The sequence below is a fragment of the Cladophialophora bantiana genome, assembly GCF_000835475.1.
Source record: "Cladophialophora bantiana CBS 173.52 unplaced genomic scaffold supercont1.16, whole genome shotgun sequence".
In the NCBI taxonomy this organism is placed as follows: Eukaryota; Fungi; Ascomycota; class Eurotiomycetes; order Chaetothyriales; family Herpotrichiellaceae; genus Cladophialophora; species Cladophialophora bantiana.
In genome coordinates, this window is record NW_015971590.1 from 578,037 (window position 1) to 604,982 (window position 26,946).

The following is a 26,946-nucleotide window of genomic DNA, read 5'->3' on the forward strand; positions in this document are numbered from 1 at the left end:
GGAATTATTTCGCCACGACATGCCACGCGGACAAGAGGAAGATACACCTCATTGCGGAAAACAGTGTCATTGTGGTCGTGTGGGTTGGCATGCGGAAGTCGTCAGACCATACTCGCGGAAACACATTCTCAAAAAAAAAAAAAATGAAAGCCAACTTCTAGGCTGGAATTAGTCGAGAGAGTGGTCATCAAGGAAAAGAAGAAAACAACAAGTCTGCCTGCGAAAAGGTCAAGATCCGGATAGTCCTATCGTCTGAAGTTGACCACGGCTGGTGTTTTGGGATGAAGAGGAAGAGGAAGTGCAATGCTCAGCGAGCACACCTGGAGCAGGTGAGCCGAGGGTGCGCAAAGCGGCGAGCGGCTCAATCACAAGACAAAGACCAGCGACAGTTTTTTCATTTACGAGTCCCAGGGTTTCAACCTGATGGCCCTTCTCATCACCCGTCCAGAGAGTACCGGGTACACTCCTCAGCCTTGTTTCTGGACCCCTACCATGATTAGATACTCACTTTATCATTTATTCACAAGCGTCCGTACCCGAGGCAAGCGACGACTTTACACAACTACCTGCGACGGTGCAGTTTGGGAAACTCGAGGCGTTAACCTGGGAACTAGGAGCTCATGTTGCCCTGCGACTGATCTTTTTGCTCGTTCTCCTTTGGTTTCGAACGAGACTCGAGTTCGGTGGGCAGCTTTCACTTGACCGGCTGGGCAGCTGAATCTCCGGATCCTCACAATGCGAATAGGCCTGGCTAGAATCGAGTGCACACTGCCTCGTGACCGAACTGCTGCTACCAGTATCTGCACGACCCAGCCTTTCAGAGCTGTCCGGCCAAGCTCACCGAACTTCTCATTGGCTACCATGCTTCAGCCTTGACGCTCGGCGCTGTACGCAAGGCAATGACTCGGGGCTGTGGCAGACACTGGTTGCCAGAAAGATTGGCATATTTTTCCTGTCTCCCCTCGCTTTAACCAAGATTTAACAAGCTCCTGCTCGTGTTCACTCAGCTGGGAGCACGGAAGCCAAGCAGCTGAGAGCAAGCCAAGAAAGCCAAGCAAGAGTTTTTCTTGGGTTTCCAGCCTTATACCACGCGGAACTGACTTCTGATCACAATTCCAGCCAACACAATCGACTTTTCGCTCTGGGCATTGACGATGCTGGTATGAAAATTTCATGTTGCGTAACAATGGAGGGATCTTTTGAAACTTCTGAGCTCGCCATGGGCTTTTCGCTCGGCATTAGGGACATTTTTTTTCGGTCCCCTTTGTTGCTATCCGTCTAGGTCTCAGCCAGCCACGAGAGCATGATCACTTTTCGGGGTGCACAAGAGTTTCAGCTGAACCATAGAGAAGATAATCGCTGTGCGTACCTTATCGGTTAAAAGGCCTGGTATTCCCACTGACCTGTCTTTCAATCTTGCACTTTTCCTTTCATCTATCAAGATAACATACTCCCGAATCTGATATAGTACTCACCTCACCACAGGCCAACTTGATACCCAACATGTCCGAGGACAAGCCCAAGGAATTCAACCTGCACGTTTGCACCGCTCGCATCCCACATGATGCACCATCGTCAAATACGTTACCTACAGAGGGCGGGCCTGACCGGCTTGCCATGCCCACGGAGACATTCTGGCGAAATGGGAAAAAGCTTCGCGTCAAGCTTCTCCCCGGCGCCAGCAAGAAGATCCAGGACAAGGTCAAATATTACGCTCAGCAGTGGGAGCAGTATGCAAACATTGACTTCAGGTTCGTTGACGATGACGATGCCGAAATCCGGGTCGCTTTCAAACAGGGCGACGGATCTTGGTCCGGCATTGGCACCGGAGTTTTGAACAAGAATTGGTTCGCACCGGGCGAGCCAACCATGAACTTTGGTTGGTTCACCGACGAGACCCGGGATACAGAGTTCTCCCGAGTGGTGATCCACGAGTTCGGCCACGCCCTGGGTTGTATCCACGAGCATCAAAACCCCAACGTGACGCTCAATTGGGACGAAGACGAGGTATATAAATACTTCAGGGGACCCCCAAACAACTGGTCGGATGCCGAGATCAAGACCAACATCTTCAAGAAGTACTCCGCGGCTACCACTAAAGCCACGGCCTTTGATGAAAAGTCCATCATGCTCTACATGTTTGACGGTTCCTTGTTCACCGACAAAAAGGGCACACCGAACAATGTAGTCCTCTCCAGCATGGACAAGCAGTTTATCGGCAAGATGTATCCGTTCCAGCTACGCTCGTCCGGCTCTTGGAGCACGACAGAGCAGAGGGAATGGTTCCCACCAGCAGCCCTCAACTCCAAACAAATCGTTTTCGACAGTCCATATGCGACCGCGCCAAAGATCGCCGTAGGCCTCAACGAGCTCGAAGTTGGCGAGGCCGCCAATCTGAGGGTGAAGGTCTCGACGAGTCCGCCTACGGCGGACGGCTTCGTCGTGAATGTGGATGCATGGGGAGATACCGCGCTTTATTCTGGCGGGGCAACGTGGGTGGAGTTTGAGGACAGTGATACCGATTATCGAAGTGAGTATATCGAACATGGACCGTATCGTACCGAATGCTAACCCAAAAAAGCCGATATCTATAGCGTCAGCGAGCAGTCGAGTACGAATACTGAACATATTGCTTTCGACCCTCCATATGAAGAAGACCCAGAGGTCGTGGTTTGGCTGTGTGGGTTGGAAATGAGCAAAGACCGCAATACCCGCGTCAAAGCCTATGCCGACAATGTCACCAAGGATGGCTTCGACATTCACATCGACACTTGGGCCGACAGCATTCTGGAGAACGCCAAGGCCACTTGGATTGCGTATCCGAAGTCCAAGGAGGGTGTGACCAGTGGTGTGGACGACACCGAGAACTATCGCAGCTGGTCCCCGGCCCAGGCCGAGAACGGGCGCAAGGTCTCGTTCAGCGCTGACTTTGACAGACCACCGAAAGTCTACCTCGCTGTAAACAGGCTGGACTTCGACAATGCCACAAACGTCCGATTCAAGGCCACCGCCACCAAAGTGAATGAAAACGGGTTCCAGTGGAATGTCAACTCGTGGGCTGATACTTTGTGCTATGGTGCTGGTGTTAGTTGGATTGCGTTTGGCTGATTATTCGCTAGTCAATGGTTCCGATGAACAGCTCCGTCAGATAGCCCAGAGGGCCTTGTCGTACATCCGTGGGCTTATGACCAAGGTAGTCGTGGTGAGGGAATCATCCAGTCTAGTACCGAATATAAGTGAAACAGTATTCATAATCACCACTCTCTTTTCTAGTTTGCTCGCAGCACTGTGTCAATGTGCCTGATCTCGATGAACAATGTAGGTTACATCAACTCGAAGTAGCGTCGGCACCGCGTGATAAGTCTTTATGGGCATCCGTAGTTCATGTCGGCCATGCCCCCTAGACTTTGTGCCCATTCGGTCCAGAAAGATGAAGTCTCAAAGTCATACCCTTCGGGCATGAAACTCAGACCGTTTACGCCGAGTGACTGTATATCTTGGTTCAGGAGCGGATCTGACGGCGCAACTGAGGAGGAACCTGCGCCATTGGCAAAATTGAGTACTGTACTCGGAGACTGATTGCTAGCAGCTGCAGGCGTTGTTGCGATCGTAGAATTTGAATGCCTCAGGCTTGCAGCATGGCGGCAGTGATCTTTTGCTCGAGCAAGAGTTTCCGTGATTATGGCAATGGCTTTCCGGGTGACGACCGTTTCTTCCACCGCGTCGAGAACAACAATTGCTTGATTCACATGGGCCAAAATCAAATCCGGGTCGACACAGCAAAGAGGGTGAAACACTCCAATAAAAAGGATTGTGACAGCGAAAAGGATATATGTCGAATTGTAAGACCTAGGTTAGAAGTCAGCCGGAACCCACACGTGAGGAAAGCAAACACAGCTACCATGTCTGGAAGAAGTTGTATTTCAGAAAGGTTTCGTGGATGATTTGAATGGTCCTCATTGCCGAGTTTATGCAGAGTTGCCAATGTTCTTGCACACTGGCCCTGAGATCCTTTTCCGGGACGGCGCCAATGACTGAACTATGTATCACCATACGAAGATTGTGATAACCTGGGCACGAACGGTCAGCACAAAACATTATCGAAGCAGGTTCTCAGGACGAACGGAGCCAAGTGACAATTCTTTGCTTTTCCTCGCAGCTCACGGACAGAGTTGACTTCAATGCCCGAGTGACCCCGTCGCTAGTCTCCTGATATCGTGGCGGTAATCCTGCTAGCCACTCTTCAAGCTCACGGGCAAGATCGACGACCTTCTGAAGTCTGATAGGCAGAGGGTATTGAGTCGAGTAAAGGTCGGACCCGACACGTCGCATGACTCGCGAAAACGCTACCATAGCCGGAAGTATTTGAATGCTTGCGTCTCCGTCGATTTCGGCATCTTCTGAGGCATTGTTCGATGATCCAGGGATGCAACAAGTATGAAAAGCATCTGGGCCTAAGCCATCGGGTCTACCGAGCGCAAAGCTCGTCTGGCTAATTATTGTTAACGAGCGTATGGGACATCATGCCCACGTTGCTAGCTTACATATCTAGACAATAGAGGGACCTAGATTCGTAATCAGCAAGAGCATTACCGAACCAGTTTTAGAACACTTACCACCAAGTTTGGCTTGACTCTGTCGAGCATCTTTGAGCGGCGTTACCCGGAGCTGAAGATTCGCGGTTCAGCCCAATGCTCAGAGCTATTCGGATAGCCTGACCGGTGTACAAGTATGTGACTGTCTGCGTTAGCCTGGGAAGCACCTGGCGCAGGAGCTCGAGCATACTGTGAGGATTCAGCTCGTGCTGGGCGATTTTGGCCTGCAACCTGTGTTAGTTACTACGCCATGACTTTTCCCTGGTACATTACCATCATGTAGTAACATTGAACCATGTCTAAGTTCGTATAATGTCCAAGGCGCAACATAGCCTCACATGCCTCTCTGAATAATATTCGGCTCCATTCAAAATGCTCTAAGCCATGGAACTTCCCCGATTTCGGATGGGCAAGGAGTGCCCCGAGCGAAAGAACGCTATAGTACAGCGCAATAAATGTGGATGGGTAGGTGACCTGGTGACCGAACCACAACTCCTCACAACGAGTCATGAATCTCTCTTGGTCGAGGGCAGGTTGTATGAGATGGAGATTATCAAAGTAGGCATCGATGAACTTTCTGGACACTCGAAAGTAGAGTCGTTCCCGAGTGAAAGTCTCCGAATCGGTATGAGTAAGAGCTCCTTCAGCAGGTGTAAGGGGAAATGTGCTGTTATGGAGAAGAGAAGCAAAAAATGTTCTAGATGTTTGTTCAGCATAGTATTCAGACCGTTCCTCTGACAACCCGGGGATTTTGCGAAGGAACGCGATTGGCGAAGAAGGGCCGTAGTATTCCCAACCCTGCGTATGCACATTGAGATCTGCTGCATCCGGGGTGGAAGAGTCCTCCCGTGCGGTCATGGTCTGCAAGAGTTGACTCCTAGATTCGTCGCCAGCCAGACCGACCACAGCTGGCGTTATGGGCCTGATGTGTTTGGAGGCGAGACTGCATTGAGATCGGGAAGCTCCAGGCAAAAGGACAGGGCCACGGACTAGCTCGTCCGCCGGCGATGCTTGTAGTGAATCATTGCCCAGCTTGGAACGAGACAAAGCGTCTTCGGCTTGCTTCAATTTGAGTGTTAGCTCCTGTATCCTCTTTTCCAAGGTCTCTACTGTCCTGAAAACCCTTCATGTAAGCTTCACATTCAAGCAGCAGATCCGGGAGAGCGGGAGGCCCACTTTGACTCTTGGGACGACACTGCTCTGGAATAGACGCATTCAACATCGTGAGCTTCCAGAGGTATCAGCGGCCAATGGTACCATGAAGGGTCTTGGATGGCTGACCGACACAAAAGGAACATGGCATCTCCTCGTTGCACCGATTCTTACGGGCACGGCAGAATTGGCAGGCTTGTAGCGCCCTGGGTCGCTTGCGCGGTCTTGTGGGATTCAGGGCTTGGGCCATGGTGGAATTGTAGATGGACGACTTTGCAACGCAATGGCTTGGACCCGGGTTAGGATTGGGAAGAGGTAGCTGCTCGGTGGAGGGGTGCAAAGGAAAATAAAGGGTGAGGTGATGAGTTGAGGGCAATTGCCAATCTGATACTTTCACCCGCGTCTTACGGTGCTTGGCCGAAACTGGTCTAATTACCTTTAGTCAGTTGGCCTCCCTAGTCAACGCAGCCGGTAAGTGACCGGCGCAGGCACAGGCGCAGGCTGAATGGAATCCGTCGTCTACCCTTTTTGACCCAGCACACACTGCTTCCTCAAAAACCACATGCCACAATTCGACCCTTTCAAAGTACTCGGTACGGCACCATGAAACGTGGATTGTATAGGCGCCCCCAACCACAAGAATTTCAACAACGCATCCCAAGATGTCGACGGCCTTCGCCAGAGTTATTCATAGGTCGTGTAACCCGTGTCCTTCCTCACACACTTCGAGCCTCAAACAATGAAAGAAAAAGGTCTGAGACCATGTGAAGATACCTGGGCTTTTTAGGGAAAGGAGGGACAACTACCCTCGCCACTTCGGTTCAACAGGCGAGAGACGAGATGCGAGACACGAAGGCTAGCAAGGCCTAATTCGACTCAGTGAAAGGGGCCCCGGCTTGCCTGAACGAGGAACTGTAGCCGCTATTGCGCTCCCCAGTCAGGCTCTTGTTCTCAGCTGGTCTCTCCTGCGGTGCGAGTCTCGGCCCCTAATGGGCCTTCCACACCCATTATGTCTTGGTACATGCGTACATTGTACCACTGACTGGCCAGTATTCAACGACAAGAGCCACGCCCCTCTGTCACTCTGCGAGAAGGAAAACTCTAATAACTCGTTCCTCGCGCTCATGCCACCCACACTTACGCCGCTCGAGCCAGAAGACATGCGCGACCCAAGGTCACGACGCCGTTCTCTGTTCCTGCAATCGAACTTCCTACAATCGTTCCAAGAAGCCATTCAGATAATGCCTTCTACACTCCTCCGATGGAGAAACCACCTCTTCAGCCAATCTCAGAATCGCTGCCGGAGTCCTTGAACTTCAGCAACACCCTGCCTTCGCCCAGTAGCAGTCGATCCAACCCCAAGTTCGGACCTCCTCGATTACGGCAGCCATGGAGGCATTCTGTCTCGACAGAAGGGTTTGGGTTGATTTCACGGACAATTCGAGAGTTCAAACCTAATCGTCAACGTCGTCGACTGTTCACTGTAGGTATCTGGCAATGGTTCATCACCTCTTTGCTCTGTGGCCTGTTGGCTGCATGCCTCGGAGCCTTCGGAAACCTCTTGTGGATGACAGTAACACAAGTCAAAGCCTTCAACGCCCTCATCGTGCTTCTTTCTCTCTTTCTCGGGAACAATCTAACAAGCTCATTGCGAGAATATGCAACGATGATGCGGTGGAGAATGCTGGCTTCGAGGTACCGCTCTCTGCATGAGTTCGATTTGTTGATGCGTTGCGACAGTTTGCGGAAGGTCGCACGGTTGTTTTGGGCAGCAAGGACTCCGGGAAGAGTGTGGTTCTGGCTGAACACGACACAGTGGCTTTGTGCTTTGTGGCTCGGAGTCAACGTCCTCCTGCAGATTCTTGTGGCCTTGCTGGGATTGACGTACAACCTCAACACCTCCAATATTCCCGAACGTCGATTTGGGACGATGAGCATTGCCGATTTGACCGTTATCCGGGACGTCTGGGGAGCAGAAAATCCGTCTTTTGATGCGCAATTGGGCTCTGCAAACTACTTCGGCATTCAAGGCCAGGACTATCTCTTCGTTGAGGGTAGTCCCCTTGGCCAAGGGAAAGTTCCGAGCTACGGAACACCTGGCACGCCTACTATCTACGCCGACCAACAATGGGACGTCATGACATATGTGTTTCAAGACCAGAATATCCAAAACCCCCAACTCACCCTGGTTTCTCACCGCAATATCAGTGCAACGGCCACCTGCAAAGAATTCAAAGTTGTTGAAGGCGGCAACGGAACCAGTACGTTCGTTACCTACCTTGACGGAACTGGAGAGCACACTACCCTCGATGTTGTCCATGTTGGACCGGGAGCAATGACGTATATCGGTGTACTCAACTCTACCTGTGGGCCACGCTGCACGGAGGTGTTTGCGCTGCAAAGTGCAAACGGCAAGACAATCCCTAAATCAGCGTTCTTCAAGTGCCAAAGTAAAATTTCAGAAGTGCGAGGAGTTGAAGAATATCTTGACTATGGAGAACCGGCGGAGTCATTCGAGATGCCCGAGCTGCAAGCGAGGATCATTGCAGGTGCCATCGGATGGTCGGGTTTCAACTATACGCCAGGTGACATGTATCAGTATGTCCGATACAACACGGAAACCTGGTGGAGCCCCAACAGCCCCGCAGATGCGGGTATGATATCTCAGCGAATTATGGAATTCAGCATTGAAGCTGTGGCAGCGATTGACTACAACGGACCAAGACGCAACGTGCCAGGCTGGTATGCTGTTCCAGCGCAAGTTGTGCGTGTGGAATGGCGCTGGTCCGCTTCAATCTTGGGACTAATACCATTCTTCCAACTGGTGGCGTTGATCTGTGTCATAGCCTGGGCCAACTCAGCCATTATTCGGGATGACAGTTTCTTGAGCACCGCCCAACTGCTACGGCCTATTGTCGAGAAACTCGGCGACAGGGGCTGTCTGCTGACCGGCCAGGAAATCGCCGAGGAGTTGGCGGAGCTGAGGGTGAAATATGGGTGGAGAGAGCCAGGTCCCGATTTCGTCTTTCGAAACGAGATTGACGGCGATGTCGTCAGGCATGTTGACATCCTGGATGAGAGCGAAGGATTTGGCAAACAAGGTCCCATGCCAGCTGGACGCTATGATGGACTGGAACCCAAACCGCCATACAAGCTGGAGGGGACGATGGATCAGCTACGGCAAAGGAAGCGCGGAAGACGATCTATGAGTTTATGAAATTTGCACGCCATAGCTTGAATCCTAGGGTACGAGGCTACAAACAAAGATTTTCGATCATTTCTCGCTGTTTGATCCTATATTTTAGGCATCTCTACCCATCGTCGCTCCGTCTAGGTACCCTGTCACATGCCGTCGGTAAACTCTTTCTCGCAGCCTAGTGGGCCATGCAAGATTAGCCGATGCGAAGCCCACACCAGCCCCGCCTCGAACTCACTTATTGAATGGAGCGGCACCGAGCGTGAAGCTGCTGCAGGCGGATAGACGTCATCATTCTTTGCTTTTAACATCCCACCTATACCGATGATCACTATGTTCGCAACTCTCCCACTTTTTGATACCGCTACATATCTATCTACCTACCCAATTGTGGAAACAAGATCGGACTGACTAGGAGTTGGGAGCCCTGCCAGCCAGGGAGCCAGCCGGTCAATTCACAGGTACCATGCTGATGAGAACCTTCTCCGTAGCCCACACAGTTCTCATCCTGGGTTGCTGAGTTGGTTGTCGCTTTCAATGATGCCTCGGGTGTGACTTTTTAATTATCTTTTTTATATATATACTTTTGAAAAAGAAAAAACATAGACGGACGGAGCGCCTCATCCTTCTTCTCTGCTTCCCTCTCTTCGTTAGGGCCCGCATAGGCGGTCGAGTCGTCGCGAGACTCTACACAATCCTCTCTCTGTTCCCCCCCCCCCTCCTCAATCGGCTGGGTGCAACAAGATGGGAGAGTTCAGTCTGAGAAAGGTCGTGGACAAGCAGACCCAGGTGGTCATGGTCAGTTCCACGGCCATTGCTTTGTATGGCTACGGTCAAGGTAAGAGGAAGCAGCGGAAGAATTCTCTTCAATCGCTTTCATCTACGAGTTCGTGCTGTTCAGTGGACTCTCTCATTCCCGTTGTAGTGGATCACTATTTGAAGCGGTTGTCGTCGTGTCGCGCGCCGAAATGACTTGCTTCCTTGATTTGCCAGATATCTCCCTCTCTCTCCTTTTTTTTGGCTGTGCAGATGTTTCTGGAACAACACAAAAGCTAACTGATCTCACTCCTAGGCATGATGTCCCTCATCAACACAAATTACGACTACCTCTACACCATGGGCATTGCCGGAAATTCGGCTTTGGTCGGACTGGTTGTCTCGGTCTACTACCTGGGTTGTGCATTGGGAGCGGTGCTAGCATCCCGCTTTGCAGACGGCAAAGGTCGCAAGTCGGGCATCTTCGTGTGCTTGGCGACAGCCAGCCTGGGAAATCTGCTAATGTTCGGCGCGGGCATGGGACAGATGGGTCAGAAGGGAGCCCTTGTAACGATGATAGGGGGTAGGGTTGTCATGGGCCTCGGAGTCGGTAGGTTTGCGTTCTCGAAGTTATTTCACGTCCACATCTTTTGACTGGGGGCCTGTTACATAGGAGGGATCCAGTCGTGCCCGTGTATAGCTCCGAGCTCCAGGAAGACGATGCCCGCGGCACGGCCTTGGCCCAGGAATTCCAAGCCAACATATTTGGGCTGAACATGGCGTATATCCTCAACGTTGGGGTCACGCATTCACTGGGCAAATGGAACTAGTGGGCGTGGCGAGTGCCTGTTATCGTCATGCAGATCTATCCGGTCCTGCTCTTCGCAGTGGCCAATCTCTTGCCGGAGACGCCCAGGTGGTGCGTGTTGCATGGCGACAACGACCGGGCAAAGCGAAGCATAGCCCGGGTATTCGGCAAAGACCAGGTCGAGGACCGCATCAAGGAGCTGACCGAGGCGCATAAAAAGGAACAGGCGAAAGGTTGGATCTCGTACTCGAACATGCTTTGGCCGGGCGGTTCGCAGTTTCATCCGACCGTCGTGACGGTCATGGGCCAAGTCAACCAGGCGTTGACTGGGTACGGCGCGGTGTCGGTGTTCGGGGCGCAGATATTTGAGCTGCTGGGATTCGATATCAACAGCGCCGAGTTCATCACCCTAGGGAACTATGTTTTCTATTTTGCCATGATGACGGTGGCCTGGGTGCTGATTGACCGCGTTGGACGACGCAAGCTGATGGTCGTCGGGTCGTTCTGGCTCGCCGTCTCCTTTGCCCTGCTCACGCTCCTGGGCGGCCTGGCGTACAACCACGCAAGACTGTCAATCCCTCTGCTGGCGGCCGGAGTTCCAGGCGTCGCCGCGTTGTATCTCGCGACCGCGGTCTTTGGCATCAGCTGGCTGGCTCCCCGCTGGCTCACCCCCACAGAGATCTATCCTTCGACGGCTCGCGCGCAGGGCGCCGCCGTCAGCGTCATCGTCTGGGGCCTGGCCAACTTCGCCGTCACCTTTCTGACGCCCATTGGCTTTGAGGGTCTCGAATACTACCTGTTCCTGGTGTTTGCCGCCACCAATGCTTTTGCCGGATTGTGGACGTATTTGTATTGCCCAGAGTCTGGGAACAGGACGTTCGAAGAGAATCAGGAGTTCTTCAAGGCCGCTGCCGAGACCGGGTCGTGGGTGGTGAGTCGAGTCATGCACGGAGAGTTCAAGGTTCTGCCACAAGCGGAAGTGGAGGAAGAAGAGGTTGTCATTGATGGAGAGGTTAATGGAAGTCAGGGGAAAACGCGAACAGAAAGGAGGAAAACGCAGAGAAAACCGGATGCCCATGAAGAGACGGCGCCTTTGTTGGGTCGGGCAGGCAGGGGTAGTACACAATAGGCATTTACGCGCTGGAAAAAGAGCTTTCGTACAGGATGAGCAATGACCAAACACGTGGATATTCTGCACGGCGGGCGTATCAATTGCCCAAAGAACAACCCATCCGAGGGAACATATGGTGAATTGAAAAGCGATACGATTGTATGTCCGCAATACCGATATATCTCAAGTACATGAGCTCAGCATCCCTCGAGAACAGCGGGGAGCCATGGTTACCAGTCCGACCAAATCTAGGATGAAACCGCCTGAACCCGACCCGATCCCATATGCGTGTACGATATGCCTGTTTGATTCAACGAATGGCTGAATTGCAGGATTGTAGAATTCGACCAGATCATGCAGCCTCTTAAGATTTCTCGATCAGAGCCTCGAGTTCGGTGGCGATTTGTTTCAGCTCGGCCTTGAGCTCGGACGCCTTCTCGGAGAGATAAGACTCAGCATTGAACTGGCTGAAGGAGTAGCCACCATCACCGATGATTTCCGAGTAGTTGGACTTGCCACCACCATTCCAGGCGAGGATATTGGCCGTGTCAGCTGGGACATTGGAAAGGGCGCCCTCAGTAGCGATGGAGATCATGTTCGCCTTCATCTGCTTCGGGGTGATTTCTGCCACGGCATAGGCGGAATCACTGGGTGGTTGAAGAGACAGGAAGTAGGCGAGAAGACCGCAGATGTGAGGGGAGGCCATCGAGGTACCAGAGATGATGTTGGTGGCGTACTTGCTGCCAATCCAGGTGGAGAGAATGTTGAGACCAGGAGCAAAGATATCGTTGCAGGTGCCGTAGTTGGAGAAGTAAGCACGTTCATCGGCCAAGGTAGAGGCACCGACAGTGATGGCCTTCTCAGCAGCAGCGGGGGAGTAGTTGCAAGAGTCGGCGTTGTCGTTTCCGGCAGCGACGGCAAAGTGAAGACCGGCATCCACGGCTGCGTTGACGGCAAGATCCAGGACTCTGGACTTGCCACCACCCAAACTCATGTTGGCAACGCTGCCCTTGAATCCCTTCTTCTTTCCCTTCTTCGCGGCGCTCACAGCTTCGGCATGAGAGTTTGCGGCCCACTCGACGCCTTTGACAACATCTGACATGGTGCCGGAGCCGTTGGACTTGAGGACCTTGACGGCGTAGATGTTGGCTTTCTTTGCGACACCGAATTTCTTGCCTGCGATTGTGCCAGAGCAGTGTGTACCATGTCCGTTACCATCCACATCTTCATCACCAATTGGGATTGTCTTGCCCCAGCTGGCGCGGCCCTCGAAGTCGACGTGCTCGATGTTGGTGCCAGTGTCAATGACGTAGGCGTCAACACCCTCACCACCATCCGCGGAGTAGAGGTATTTGTTAAAATTCCCAAAGCCCAAGGCTTCACGGTGGGAGATACGAGCGAGGCCCCAAGGAGCGTTCTTTTCAAGTGAGGGAGTGTGGTTCATGGTTCGGACCTCGGAGTCACGTTCGATATATTCGACCTAAGCAATCGGGCACGTGAGCTTCGGGAACAGGACATGACAGCGAAGTTGAGGAAATACTGTGTATAAGCCTTTTGATGATGATGATGATCAGAGCACCGGACAGTCGTTGTATCGACGCCGCAGGGTTGATGATGGCTTATCTGAAAGACCAAAGAGTTGAAACACTGGGAAGGAACTTACATCCGGGTGCCTTCGGACCAACTCGATGACGCCTTCATCGAAATGACCAGCATAGCCCAAAAAGCCGCCAGGAATGTTGTATGTGTGTCTCAATCCCTCAAAGACGGTCTCGTCTGACATGGGAACTTGGCTGCGCTTCCGGAGCTCGAGCTTGCGAGACTCGTGTGACACATGGGCCTCTTGGACCCAAGAGTGATGGGCGGTAGCATCCCGCTCGCTAACGTGCTTTTTGAAGATGACCATGTACGAGTCAGGAATCTCCTTTGCATTAGAAGAGGAGATGACAGGAGCAGCATCGTTATGGATGGTGTCGACGAGGATTGGCGAGCCTGCCGCCAACAGTGGGAGGAGCGATAAGATTGCGTAACCCTTCATGATGGAGACCGGAGCGACAGCGATGGGGGGACAAGGGATATCAAAGAGAAAAGGGACAACAAAAGTGCGAGCCCGGATGAATCAAGCTGCACGGGAGATGGAGAAAGTGAAGGAGTCGAAAGTGATGGGTGGATGGGATGGGGAGGATGGTATCTTTAAAGAACCAAGAGCAGATGGGATAAGAAGATACAGGACGCAGTCCTCAGTCGGTGATGCCACAGCCACAAGTGGACACATGACTGCTTGCCGCACTAACGCCTAAGCCAGGCTGCAAGCTGCGCGGCTTCCGGCTAGACTCAGGTTGCTCAGGCTTGTTGCCGGGGAGCAGCAGGGAGGACCACCAAGCTCAAAGTGCTGCCACCAGCTGCCAAGGCATTTTCGCCGGTTGCGGCCCCCCAGTTAAGCCTGTATCCGCTTGTACTTATCCCCCAGTCCAGATTGGCTGCGTCTGCTCTTTGCCCTCTGGCGCCTCACCAATTCTCCACCCATACTTGGCCTAACACATCAGTGGTACATCAGTGGGTACGATTTCTACACGGCGATGTCTCTCAACATCAGGCTTTGTCTCCGTGCCTTCTGGTCTACGAGGTGCACATTGGTGCAATACCACTCCTCGGCGGGAGACACGAGAGTGTCATCAACTACGAATCTCTTCTGCGCCTCCTTTCAACCTCATCAGTCACTCATCTATCACTCTGATCCTACATACCTCGTACACCAGCTTGAGTATTTATTATTCACGCATCGTTTCTCCCTTTTCGCCATGAACCCATTCCAAGAAGCAGCTTCTCAAGAAGTATCCCAACACAGCAATAATTTCACTACATCGTACGACTTTCTGAATGTCGCAGAAAAGCAACCTCTCTTGTCCAATTCGAACACAGAAGAAACCCCCTAGGTAGTTTAACTACCTTTTACTTCTCTAAAGACTAAAAGCTCATTGTTAATATATTAATAGCACCAAGTTGCTCAAAACCAACACGACGGTCTCGAACCGAGACCACAGCCAAGACTCCTAATACGCTTCTTAAATGTTCTCTACGGATTATTGGTCTTGGGTCCATTCCTCGTTGCCGTGGCTCTCCTTCTGAAAGACAGAGAATCAGTTTGTTCGCATAAACAAGGTTCTCTGGTGACGATGGGGATTTTTGAGCGATTTTGCCTCCCCTGGGATGGGACTTTCTGATGCAATCACTTCTGGACGAATCAAAGGTTATTCCGGACGAAGAGGTACGCGAGTGGGTGAAGAGATCAACGAAAGTGCTTTGGACCTACACTTGTGGCTTCTTATATACGCGGCTTCTTATTGAGGTCTATCAGACCCAATTATCACCACAAGAACGACAATATTATTACGCCAAAGTCGGTTGGCTGCTGAAGATTGAGATTGGAACCGCAACACTATTAGCATGCTGATGTCACGAAATACAAATCCAGCAAACTCCTTATATGATATTCAGACTTGGTAATAACCCAGTGGAAGATCAACTGTGCGCATCTGAGGTGCTCGTCCCCGGCCAGGGGTCACCAAAATCTTGCCGATGTTCAGGACTCGGCGGATGTGACTGAACGCCTCTCGAGGCTGAGGACTGGGCACGCTTTCAGGGAGGAAGATATGCGCCTCGCGATGGGTGGGAAACACCGATTCCCCAGAATCCCAGGTGGTGGCGACTATCTGAGGCATCCAGTTGAGATAATTGAGAATCGATCGTCGCAGTTGGAACAAAGCTGAGAGGGCTGTCCCCTTCCAGAGCTACGCTTAGCACATCTTCATCGCCCCAGCACTCTCTGATGGGCAGTTTCTCGGCAAGCCAGAACAGAACTTTCGCGTGGATACTGACGCTGTGTGTATCTCCGCTCATTGTGGCTTCACGAAGCAACGCTTTGACCTGATAGATCAGAGTCATGCTAGGCCGAGAATTCAGCGGCCAATCCCGCAGCGTCTTTCTGATCCTTCCTAGTATTTTTGCTTTGAACTCTAGAGCGACTCGTTCGAGTTCATGTGCACTCTTTGGCCAGCCGAGGCGTCTCATTTGACGGCAAATATGCTGCCACAGCAGACCAGAATGTTCCGACATCTGCAACAAAAAGGCCCCAGATCTATTTTGCCGCCATCTTGCCGATCGAGCTGCTGGTGCCGAGAATTGGACAATGTCCAAGGTTGACGTTCTCGAATGTGCCATATGGTTGTTGACCAACATTGATTGAGACGGAACCGCACGAATGAGACTGCTTGATTCACAATTGGCGTCACCGTGATCATCTGGCAGTGGAATGGGTTAAAGTTGCCGCAGAATCCGACAAGCAGGGGAAATAAGCTACGATGTGGCGCCGAAGTTCGACTCCTGCATGAATCGTCTTCCTGTTTCTTCGCCTGCTGTCGTCGTTTTCCGAAGGACCTTCCTGGTGATACGGGCCTTGCACGCGACAAATTGAAGTTCTTGCGAAACTCGATCTCCCGGAGAAGGTGTAAAATGCACGAACAGGTAGTCGGTCCTCTCCGTCATTGTCGCCCAATGGAACACCCTGATCCAGAAAGGTTATGTCGAGGTGGACAATTTCGTGTGGATGAAGAAGGTCCAAATCATACGCGTGAAGAGAAATCTGGAGGGTTTGTGCCAGAGCCTATCCTCCTCCGCTCGGACGAAATCAGTACTGATGTACCGCCCCTTGCTTTCTTTCACAAGTTTGTGTCCTCGGAATGTTGGCATTATCGATGGCTTGACGCCAGAAAGGATAAGCCGGTCACCCCCGGACCATTCCTCTTTGGGTTATACCCCTGATCCTTCTCCAAGGTTGCTAAACTGAACTATACGCGGGTTGTGTTCACCGACCTCGTCACCTCTCGGGCGAATTCAGGTCGACACATTATGACTAATAACTCGCTGCGGGATCCCCAGCACGACCAAAGGAGCATGCAGCAGAAGTTACGATCCAAGGTGTTAGGACAATCTCCGAGACTTCAAGTCCCTTCGTGCAAAGCTCACCTAGCATCGAGCTATAAAAACGACGGATGATCCCCCAAATCCTGGATGATGGACGAGCTCATTCGCACCATTCAACTATTGCAGAAGTTCTGCTACCCGCGGACATTGACAATCTGTGGTGAGGTTTTCTCGAGCGCCCTCAAAGAGCTCAAGGGTTCTAGATCTTCATTTACCGACATGACTACCAATACACTGAGACCTCTGACGGTCTACGGCCACTGGGGGCCACCGGGGGCCACCGAACTCGTACAAAGTACGCATCCTCGAGGAACTCGATATTCCTTATGACTGGTGTGCACTCGAATCCCCCGATGCCAAATCGGAGGCCTTTACGAAGATCAATGTCAATGGCCGTGTGCCAGCAATCGTGGATCCGAAATATTGGCATCGCGTTGTGGGAGTCTGGTGCGATTATCTTGTATTTGATCGAGGAGTAGGACAAGGAGGGAAAGCTGTCTTACAAGACTGCTCCTGAGAAGTATCTTTTGCAGCAATGGTTGATGTTTCAGGTTTCAGGTATGCGTCCTCAGCGGCTCCATTCTTCATCCTCAACTCTCAAGACTCTTCTCCATACCTTTCCTGTCGTCTAGTGAATCACAGCTAACTAGTCTTCGCGTAGGGCAAGGACCGTATTTCGGCCAAGCCACCTGGTTCGCACGCTTTCATCACGAAAAGATTCCAAGTGCCATCACCCGCTATGTGGATGAGATCGAGCGCGTCACTTCAGTGCTCCATAGCCATCTCGCTAGGACGAAACAGTCCTCACTTGTGGGGGATAAATGCACATATGCAGATCTATCGTTTGTGTCATAGGCTAATATCGCAGAGGGTTTGTTGAAGGAGCTGGGAGAGGAGAAGCGCTTGAAGTTTGCAAGGTACCAACGAGTGGCTGGAGCGTTTGAACGGCTGAGAGGTTGTCAAGCGGTTGAATGAACCGGTGAAGAAAGGAAGGGAAGGGCACGGCCTGAAGTGAACCCTGCGCTGCGTTGCCCCCATGCTTCGTCAATGAGAATAATATTGTTGTTCTAGCCCAAGATCTTGCAGGTTCCTAGTCTGATACTTGAAGCCAACCCCTCCGAATTGACTGCTTCTCCGGGACAGCCACACCCAAAGAAAGTGGGCGACCCGCAGTCATCGGAGGCGGCATGAGCCTCAACCTTGTAACTTCCGGCTAGACTAAGCAGTTTGCTTCCAAGTGGGAGCCGAGCGCAGTGGGGAGACTGAAGCCGGATTGCTGGGCAGGTAATCAAGCTGCGCCCGTGGTGACATGTCCAGCATGTCCCAGTATCGACGGGTTCAATGTATGTCAACATATTGGAAGTCGCCATCCCTACTCCATAAATCCCTGTGAAATATTAACCTGAGCAGTCGTAGCGAACATGCCATCTTGTTTGGAGGAGTGTTTGGTATTGGAGATGTTGGTGTTACTCTATTGTTCGTGGCTGAGGTGATGTTCGGGGGCCACAAAGATCTAGCGGTTCCGACAAAATGCGAACTCCAACGTCACCCGCAGCTTTCCATTTTCACAAAGCCCACTTTCGTTTGCGGTGGAATGCTCCTATAGCTTTACAAGAGTGACCATTAACCTCCGTACCGAATCTACTACATGACATTGCAGTCATAAACCGTCACCGGTCCCTCTTCCACGTCTCCTCCGTTTCTGCCACCCGTGAACGACCCCCAGTCCTCCCCCGCCGTCTGAGCACGGGGCCCTACTCGATGCTGACCGTTCGATGTCCTGACCCGTGCTGGATCGGTCTCTGACCAGATTTCCAGACTCCCCTTGACTCAACCACTTTGTCACGCTTTTATTTCTCCCTATGCCGTCGCAGGAAACCCCGTCTACGGTGCTAAGGCCAGATAAGAGGTGGGCCCGAGTAGGACAAAGACATGGGCCTCACCGTTAACACTCACACTCGTTCGCGGGCCGTGTCGACCGCAGACATTCTCCGTCCGGAAGACAAAGACATTGCACAGCTTGTCAAGAGCCTTGACGCCCTCGATTACAGCTCCTACAGTGCTCTGCAAAACAGTCTTGATCAGGCAACCTGTCTGCAGCAATTGCGCCACTTCCTCAAAGATGATGGCGATATCCACGGAGCGCACAGTGGTTTTCGACGAGCGGGTGGCTTCCAAGCGTTGCTTCGCCTACTTCGCTCGCTCGTTGACAGTTACTCTGCACCAGCCAACCCTCCTGCCATGGTGAAGTCATTCCTTCAGTCTCTTTCGCAATGGTTCGGCGTGCTCGGGGCGGCTTTGGAAGGACATGAGGGAAATCAGAGATATTTCAGAACAAAGGTGGATAGTGGCGGATGGATTTCGCTGCAATACACGTTGGACCAATTTTTCACTGTTCTATCTTGTCAGACGGGTGACGACGTACACTTGGAGCACTTCTTTGGGATTCTCTTTGCAACCGCTACTGGCGTGGAAATGATCGAGGACATCTACACTGCTCTGGATCGATCCACAAGGTCTCAAGACGAAGCTCTACTCTCAGAAGAGACTATCGCTTCAGCGAGAGCCGGCATTGTTAAAGCGCTGGGAAGCGTTGGCGAGCTGGCAGTGCCGGAGCTGCTAACTGTGATACTTGGGCTTTGGACAACCGGTATCAAGGCTGGGAAGATTCCGCAACGGCTCATGAGAGTTGCACTGCCACTCAGCTTCCAGGAAATTCTTTTAATATCGAGGCAGAATATCGTGTCTGCACACACTGCCGGAACCTTCACCGCAGTTCTCAGGCTGATCTTTGAAGAGAAACTGTCTGCGACTGAAAGAAGTCTGATGAGGGAAGTTGCCCTGCTTTTGTGTCAAGAAGGGATCTCCCACCTGGATGACGCACATTTTCTTTTCAAACTGGCCAGTACATCTTCCGACGCAGCTTCATTCCTGCATGATGCTATCATTGTTTCCCGGCAGCCGCCGAGTCTGCAGTTCGATCTGTCCCAGCATGGCTATGCATCCACAGAACTGGCCACTCTTGGTAGACCATTCCCACCTCTGGACACTGGCGGATACACTCTGTGCCTCTGGGCGCGCTTTGACGCCTTCGATACCCAAGCCCACACCACACTCTTTGGCGCTTTCGACAGAACTCAAACCTGTTTCGTTTTAGCTTACCTCGAGAAAGACACCCATCACCTTATTCTGCAGACTGCGATACAAGGCAACAGACCCAGTGTCAGATTCAAATCAGTTGCTTTTCAGCCAGATCGATGGTATCATATCTGTGTGGTGCACAAACGACCACGGACGACCTCTTCTTCCAAGGCTTTGCTATTTGTGGATGGAGACTTCGTCGAGCAACAGAAGGCAAACTACCCCTCGGCACCCCCGAATGATCGAGGTCAAAGCATTGTCAAGATCCAAGCCTTTTTCGGCACGCCCCAAGATCTATCCCCGAGTTCTGCTGGAGTGGCTTGCTCGTCAAAGTGGTCGCTAGGTTCTGCAATCCTGTTTCAAGAGACCATAAGCGATGATTTAATCGCCGTCTTCTACTATCTTGGTCCAAAGTATCATGGTAATTTTCAGGATTGCCTTGGTTCTTTCCAGACGTACGAGGCCTCCGCAGCATTGAATTTACGGAACGAGATGTTACACCCCGGAAAGGAAGAGCAGTCAGAACTCATCATGGCCATCCGACAGAAGGCAAGCAGTCTCATCCGCGAGGACAAAATACTGATCAATGTTTCCCCTGCAACAATCCTCGACAGCGATGATCGAAACAACATTGATGAAACTCAATTGGTCAAGTCGCTGTCAAAGCTGGCGGCGAAAAATCTGGTGGCCTACACGCGTTCGGGCATGAGTGCTGTGGCGATCAATGGCGCAGTGCCCTCGATTAATGACGCGTTGACCCAAGCAAGAGGCGTCTTTCTCCTCATGGGTGATCCCACAGTGACAGTGCCACAATCATTGGACGATGCCAGCTGGCGTTTGGGTGGTTGCGGCGCCGTCGGACTGGGACTCGTTCAACGAGCGCGGACGACGGAAGACGTTGCCCTCGGGGTTGATATCCTCTTGGAAACAGTCCGACACAGTTGGAGAAACAGCGAAGTAATGGAAAGGGATGGCGGGTACGCAATTTTGGCGATGTTATTGAAAGAGAAGCTCAGCCTTCCCTCTCAGAACAGCGGCGAAGCTGTGAAAGTCGCCTGGGCAATCCCAACATCGAGACTCGATAGAACAGGGTTGAGCATGCGGATATTGACCTCGATTCTTTCCTTCACTGGCTATAATTCTGAAGATCCCACGAAATCTGTCATCAACAACCCTCTCGCTTACAAAGTCTTGGTAGCAGACACTGGCCTGTGGAGATGTGGCCCACTTCCTGTGCAACAGTTATACTTTGACCAATTCTTGGTATTTGGGGAGCAAAGTGAATACAAACGCTTCAACTTAAAGAGGTTAGCAAGAATGAGAGTGCTTAAACGACTGATGGAAGCACTGAAATCGGAGCCTGTGGCGCGGGCCATCATGCCACAGTATATGGCAGCAATCAAGGTTCTCCTGCCCCAAACATTGTCGGCGGAAACTTTGCGCTCACTGGCACTGTTTATAACATTCTCGGTAAACAAACGCAATGTGGGATTGCAAGCGCGGAAACCCATCCGCAGGGAAGCACGGCAAAGAAGTTCGTCAGCTGGGTCATCTCACGGTCCCAAGGACGAAGCAGCCTTGACTTTGTCTCATTTTGAGATCGGAATGGAGGTTCTGCGCCTTTATTCAGAGATGCTATGCCGCAAAGGCGACGAGAGCCTGATCAAAAAATTTGCCAAGACGGTTACGAACAAATGGCTACTCTACCTGCTGTCTGAGACATCACCAGAAGTCGTGGTGCTTTCGATGAGGATTTTGGCGAGATTGCTCGTTGTGCATGGCGACACCTATGTCAAGAAATTCAAAGACACCTCCAAGACTTCTGGCTTCACCATCATGACATATCGTTTGAAGAGATGGTGGCATCTTCCTGCATTATGGCCTGCTCTGTTCGCCGTGCTATTTGATCTTGACGTTGCAAATCTAGATCTGGATAGAAACTTTGACCTGTTTGGATTTATCGAGCTCTTTGCCAATCAAAAAGAGCTCTCAGTTTTCTATCCAGAAGTTCTCGAGGTCATCATGGGAATGTTGCAGAGCGGCCTGAAAACAATTGTGTCATCGAAAAGGCACCAAGCTGCTTCCTTTCTGGCGCCGCCACTGGAAGAGTTGGGCGGCCCTCCTGAGAGACTTTCCATGTCAACCATGGCACCGCCGAATCCAATGCTCACAATTGTGACAAGTCAGCACGTCGAGACGTTCAACACCGTTGTCCAATTCCTTGCGGATCTCCACGCCAGGTCGCAGAAGTTCCGAGACTTTGCAGTAACGTCATCGTACATTCAAGATCTCCTCGCAGTTTTGTTCCCTGTTGTGGTAGGTTCTGACGTGGTTCAAGCGAAAACGGAGTTGGATGCCCGGGATTCGACGCTTACATTTGATGGCGGAGATGTTGTTGTTCATCCGCTTTCAACCACTCCCCCCGTTATCCGGACGGTGGACACAGAAACCTCATCTACGGCGACCAGAGGGAAGACCCTTCGGAGAGGCTCGTCCTTTGTCCTCGTCACCAAGGACCACGCCCACAACAATGGTTCTGTCACCACTACTGCAGCTTCAGCTTCTCGTGGCTTGAACTCGGCTGTGGCAAAAGTACCAGAACTCCATGACGGTCATTCTATCGTTCAGAGCTTGTTGGAGATCCTCATATCTATTTTCATGGATCAGTTACTCGTCCGGAAAGAATTTCCAGGACTTGGTCTTTTTTTGAAAACGCCGCCCGGGTTCATCGAACACCAGTCTTACTTCGAAACGTGGATCTTGAGAAACACCGTGTCCCAGCTCGCGAACCATATCGCGCTAAATCAGACGCTCTTGACGGAGCCAAGGGTTTTGATCAACCTAGCCCGTCTCTTTGGGCACCTTGAAGAGGCTCTCTTCGAAGGATGGTTTATTGGCGGTGCGGATCCGGTCCTCGACTTGTCGGGATCTATATTGGAATATCTCCAACGTCCTGATATTTCAAAATTGAAGAGCGTGCGGCTGTGTGCTCAAACAATTGCCATCATCCGCGCTGTCGTTTTCCGGACAGTCCTTCTTAGCCTTTCGTCAATCCACGACAACGACTCGTTACACTTTCTGGAAAAGTTAACATACTGGCAGACGGTCCTACTCTCTGGCGAAGACACCCAATCAGCCAATTTACAATTGATTTGCTACCTTCTGTACGCCAACCTCATCTCCTCAACCGATGCTGTACGACAAGCGGCGGCGAATTTGTGGAGGATTATTCTCGTTCAAAAGCCTGATGAAGCAGCAGCAATCTTTGGGCAAACCGATACGACGGAGCAAAAAGGGTTGGCTGGCGGTTTTTCGAAGCTGGTTGAAATTGACAATGAAACATTCCTTTACTGGGTCGACGAGCACCGAAGTGAACTTGATTCCTTGTTCTTTGATACACTTTCGAAGCAGTGGAATGCATTTGTCACTTCGGAAAATAAGAGGACCGAAGAAAACGGTCGTATGAGGATAGCACGCCGACGAGAGAAGGTCAAGCAATGGGCACGGGAAGAGGCAGACCGCGATGATCTGATCCGGCGCCATGAGCTCGCTTTCGAAAACTGGACCGCTAACATCTACTCCTCTGAATACCTCAAGCATCAGAGACTGCTCCAAGACCAGCAGGATGATCTTGTGTACACTGAAGCCGCCTTCAATCGGATGCAAAGAGATACCACTAAACCCCCGGGGTTGTTCGCTGTCAACAAACCCAGAAAATGGAGATTGGATCAAACAGAGGGGCGAAATCGAATGCGTATGCGACTACATGAGGATTACACCTACACAGAAGAAGATCAGCAGCCAAAGCGGAAAGGGTCTGACATGCCACAACTGCGGCTTGATACTAAGAACACCAAAATGTCCACAGCCGAGTCGATAGGGGTCACCCCAGGCGGAGTCACACCGAGCGGCATCACCCCAGGCGGGACAACACTAGTTGTCGACACCCCCAAGCCCGTGAGCGCGGGGACCGAGCCTTTCCCTGCACTTCAAGAAAGTAGTGATCAAACTCCTGATCAGTCAGCCAGCAACGATACACAGAGCGAAGCCATGGAAGGCGAAGACAGTTTCGAATTGGTTGAGGACCCAAATGCTGAGATGGACGAATTCGAGGACAAGAATCGGAAGGTAATGCGCAGTCTCCATCGCGGAGATCAGGTCAAGCATGTTGCCAACATTTCGCGGATTCTCGGACTTGAGGCTGTGGAGGGTCTGCTCATCCTGGGCAAAGACTATGTTTATATCCTCGACAATTTCTTTCAACGCGCCGATGGCGAGATTGTGAATGTTTGGCAAGCACCACAAGAAGAGCGAGATCCTTACGTGCGAATGATCTCTGGGCGAGACGTCACGGAACGCAAGATCGTCTCGCGCAGTGATGAACACGGCACTCGAAGCTGGAAGTGGTCTGACATCATCAGTGTTTCCAAGCGGCGCTTTCTCTTTCGAGATGTCGCAATCGAGATCTTCTTCGGCGATGGGAGAAGCTACTTGCTGACTGTGACCTCGCCTCAGATCCGGAATGACTTGCACAGTCTTATCAGCGCCAAAGCCCCTTCACCCAACGGACCGAGCAGTCATTCGGAGACAGCCTGGCGCTATGAGACTTTGAGGAGTGTGGATGACGAACCCCAGACTTTTGGGTCCAAGTTTGCAAACGTGTTCGGTCAGCAGTCGAGCTCTCTCGCAGCAACTCGGAAATGGCAAAAGGGGGAAATGTCAAATTTCCACTATCTGATGCTGATTAACACGATGGCTGGAAGGACATACAACGACTTGACACAGTATCCTGTGTTCCCATGGGTCATCGCCGACTACACCAGTGAAGAACTTGACCTGACAGATCCAAGGACATTTCGTGATCTCTCCAAACCCATGGGTTGTCAGACGATCGAACGTGAGAGAGAATTCAGAGAGCGATACCAAACTTTTGCGGAAATGGGCGACACCAATACTCCGGCTTTTCATTATGGAACGCACTATTCCTCGGCAATGATTGTGACATCGTATCTGATTCGCTTGCAACCCTTCGTCAAGTCGTATCTCCTCTTGCAGGGGGGCACATTTGACCATCCTGATCGCATGTTTTTCTCGATAGAAGGGGCTTGGAGGTCTGCCGCTCGCATGAACATGACCGACGTCCGCGAATTGACCCCTGAATTTTACTATCTGCCAGAGTTTCTGGTCAACGTCAATGATTTCGACTTCGGAACGAGGCAAACCTCGCAGTCAATCGGAAATGTTGAGCTTCCGCCGTGGGCAAAAGGCGATCCTCGCATCTTTATTGCCAAGCAGCGTGAGGCACTCGAGAGTCCCTATGTTAGCCGCAACCTACACAAATGGATTGATCTGATCTTTGGCAGTAAGCAGAAGGGCGAAGCCGCGGTGGAAGCCGTGAACGTATTCCATTATCTATCATACCAAGGTGCGAAAGATTTGGACGCCATCAGCGACCCGATGGAACGGCTCGCAACCATTGGCATCATTCATAACTTCGGTCAGACCCCATATCAGGTCTTTACCAAACCTCATCCCGCACGGGAGCAAATCCGGCATCGTTACAAGCGGCTTGACACCGCCGCGGAATCATTGACTCGCATTCCATCAACTCTCTTGGAGACTGGGGAACGAGTGGCCTCGCTCAGATATTCCTGGAAGTCTGACCGGTTGCTCTGCTCCGGGCCATTCAGACTGAACATTCCCCCAGATTACGAGATGTACCTGGAATGGGGCTTTTCCGACAACAGCGTCCGTTTCTACTCGACCGAGAGCAGGAAGCAGATGGGGCTTTTTGAGCATTTGCACATCGGACAATTGTCTTGTGCGCTGTTTGCGGATTCGAAAACGCTGATCACTGCTGGGACAGATTGCACCGTGGCCGTATGGACAGTCATGGAAAACGGGAAGACCGTAGAACTACATCCGCGGGCCACACTTTTCGGCCACCGCAAGCCGGTGAGCTCTTTGGCCATATCCAAGTCTTTCAATGCGCTACTGTCTGCTTCGACAGACGGACAGGTGATGCTCTGGGATCTCAATCGTTGCGAATTCATCCGCAAGTTGGATGATGAGCTGCCAGTGCAATGTGCGGCCATCAACGACGTCACGGGGAATATTATCCTCTGTCATGGGCATGAGATTAGCATGTATACGCTGAACGGCGATCTGCTGCTGCGACAGGACTCTGGGGAGCGCTCGCAGGAGAGCATTGTCTCGTGCGCATGCTACGAGGGAGCGGGCAACGAGTGGCTGGAACGAGACCTCGTCTTTACAGGCCACAAGAGGGGACAGGTCCGTATCTGGAGCAAAGTGACCCGCGAGGGCCGCTTCGAATTGGAGCTCATTCGACAGCTCAATCATGCTGACAACAGCCGGGATGATGGAGCAAATGTGAGTGCAGGGATCAGTTGCATCCTGCCGATGCCACAAGTTGTGTACACCGGGGATGAGGATGGGCGAGTGGTAAGTTTCTCCGCCTCGACATCCCGTCTCACAAAGAGCTCTGGCTAACTAACAGATGCAGTATGAATGGAACTGTGTGCAGAGGCACTAAGGCAGAATATGCTTTGCGGGCAGTCCTCTGTAAATGGAGGGATGCGGAATACACCAATTGTGAGTTAGAAAAGGCATAGCAAGGCGCAAGTTTCAGAGTGGAGCGGGCGGGTTTGGAATACGAGCACTGAGCTATATCGACTTGACTTGGCTGATTTACCATGCTTGTGGGCACCCAGAAAAGCTTTTTGGGGGGGAAGGGTTGGATAGATTACCGTAGACACAAAGAGCGACGAGTCCTAGGAGGGGCAATGGGAGGACAGAGCTAGGAGGGAAGAGAGAGAGAGAGATAGACAGAAAAGAAGAGGACAAGGCACCAACCGTCATGGAATTCCACATGCATTGATCTCACTACAAATGTCTTTGGGATATGTTTCTTTTTGGATCTACATCCCTGTTGATGTGGCCCGTCGTTGGGTGGGGGAGTTTGCGAGCTGCATGGGATGCCGAAGCTGCTGCATATGCGCCAATGCAGCTAGCTCGACTGGAGGCAGCTGAGAAGCTGCAGGCAAGGCCCAGGGCGTGCTCGCCCACGCGTCAAGCATGTCCGCCTCTTCACGTCAACTGGCAGAACGGTGTCAGATGGGATGCACGGGTTCCGGAAGGTCAGGGAGGAGTGCATGAGAGGCTTCTTTTCGCTGCGTCGGTGAGG

At 51.8% G+C, this 26,946-nt stretch overlaps 8 protein-coding genes across 8 annotated transcripts; 6 read left to right on the forward strand and 2 right to left on the reverse strand.

Moving 5' to 3' along the window:
• Positions 1 to 1,503: 1,503 nt before the first annotated feature.
• On the forward strand, positions 1,504 to 3,108 carry Z519_09804 (uncharacterized protein; the record flags this gene model as incomplete). The annotated part of the gene is made up of 2 exons (XM_016767525.1): positions 1,504 to 2,530; positions 2,582 to 3,108. The coding sequence occupies 2 exons, from the start codon at positions 1,504 to 1,506 to the stop codon at positions 3,106 to 3,108; spliced, it is 1,554 nt and encodes a 517-aa protein (XP_016616317.1).
• A 257-nt stretch (positions 3,109 to 3,365) lies between these two features.
• On the reverse strand, positions 3,366 to 5,997 carry Z519_09805 (uncharacterized protein; the record flags this gene model as incomplete). Its single annotated transcript, XM_016767526.1, has 9 exons — positions 3,366 to 3,849; positions 3,902 to 4,070; positions 4,125 to 4,492; positions 4,545 to 4,565; positions 4,617 to 4,737; positions 4,786 to 4,819; positions 4,869 to 5,709; positions 5,772 to 5,823; positions 5,922 to 5,997. 9 exons carry the CDS (start codon positions 5,995 to 5,997, stop codon positions 3,366 to 3,368), a joined length of 2,166 nt encoding a protein of 721 aa, XP_016616318.1.
• A 1,011-nt stretch (positions 5,998 to 7,008) lies between these two features.
• Z519_09806 (uncharacterized protein) lies at positions 7,009 to 8,964 on the forward strand (the record flags this gene model as incomplete). Its single annotated transcript, XM_016767527.1, has 1 exon — positions 7,009 to 8,964. One exon carries the CDS (start codon positions 7,009 to 7,011, stop codon positions 8,962 to 8,964), a length of 1,956 nt encoding a protein of 651 aa, XP_016616319.1.
• Positions 8,965 to 9,687: 723 nt separating this feature from the next.
• Positions 9,688 to 10,529, forward strand: Z519_09807 (uncharacterized protein; the record flags this gene model as incomplete). Its single annotated transcript, XM_016767528.1, has 3 exons — positions 9,688 to 9,781; positions 10,016 to 10,309; positions 10,384 to 10,529. The coding sequence occupies 3 exons, from the start codon at positions 9,688 to 9,690 to the stop codon at positions 10,527 to 10,529; spliced, it is 534 nt and encodes a 177-aa protein (XP_016616320.1).
• Positions 10,530 to 10,556: 27 nt separating this feature from the next.
• Positions 10,557 to 11,636, forward strand: Z519_09808 (uncharacterized protein; the record flags this gene model as incomplete). Its single annotated transcript, XM_016767529.1, has 1 exon — positions 10,557 to 11,636. One exon carries the CDS (start codon positions 10,557 to 10,559, stop codon positions 11,634 to 11,636), a length of 1,080 nt encoding a protein of 359 aa, XP_016616321.1.
• A 346-nt stretch (positions 11,637 to 11,982) lies between these two features.
• Positions 11,983 to 13,656, reverse strand: Z519_09809 (subtilisin-like protease; the record flags this gene model as incomplete). The annotated part of the gene is made up of 2 exons (XM_016767530.1): positions 11,983 to 13,098; positions 13,282 to 13,656. 2 exons carry the CDS (start codon positions 13,654 to 13,656, stop codon positions 11,983 to 11,985), a joined length of 1,491 nt encoding a protein of 496 aa, XP_016616322.1.
• Positions 13,657 to 16,691: 3,035 nt separating this feature from the next.
• Positions 16,692 to 17,118, forward strand: Z519_09810 (uncharacterized protein; the record flags this gene model as incomplete). Its single annotated transcript, XM_016767531.1, has 2 exons — positions 16,692 to 16,761; positions 16,898 to 17,118. The coding sequence occupies 2 exons, from the start codon at positions 16,692 to 16,694 to the stop codon at positions 17,116 to 17,118; spliced, it is 291 nt and encodes a 96-aa protein (XP_016616323.1).
• A 1,415-nt stretch (positions 17,119 to 18,533) lies between these two features.
• Positions 18,534 to 26,295, forward strand: Z519_09811 (uncharacterized protein; the record flags this gene model as incomplete). The annotated part of the gene is made up of 2 exons (XM_016767532.1): positions 18,534 to 26,204; positions 26,266 to 26,295. The coding sequence occupies 2 exons, from the start codon at positions 18,534 to 18,536 to the stop codon at positions 26,293 to 26,295; spliced, it is 7,701 nt and encodes a 2,566-aa protein (XP_016616324.1).
• Between the last annotated feature and the right edge of the window lie 651 nt (positions 26,296 to 26,946).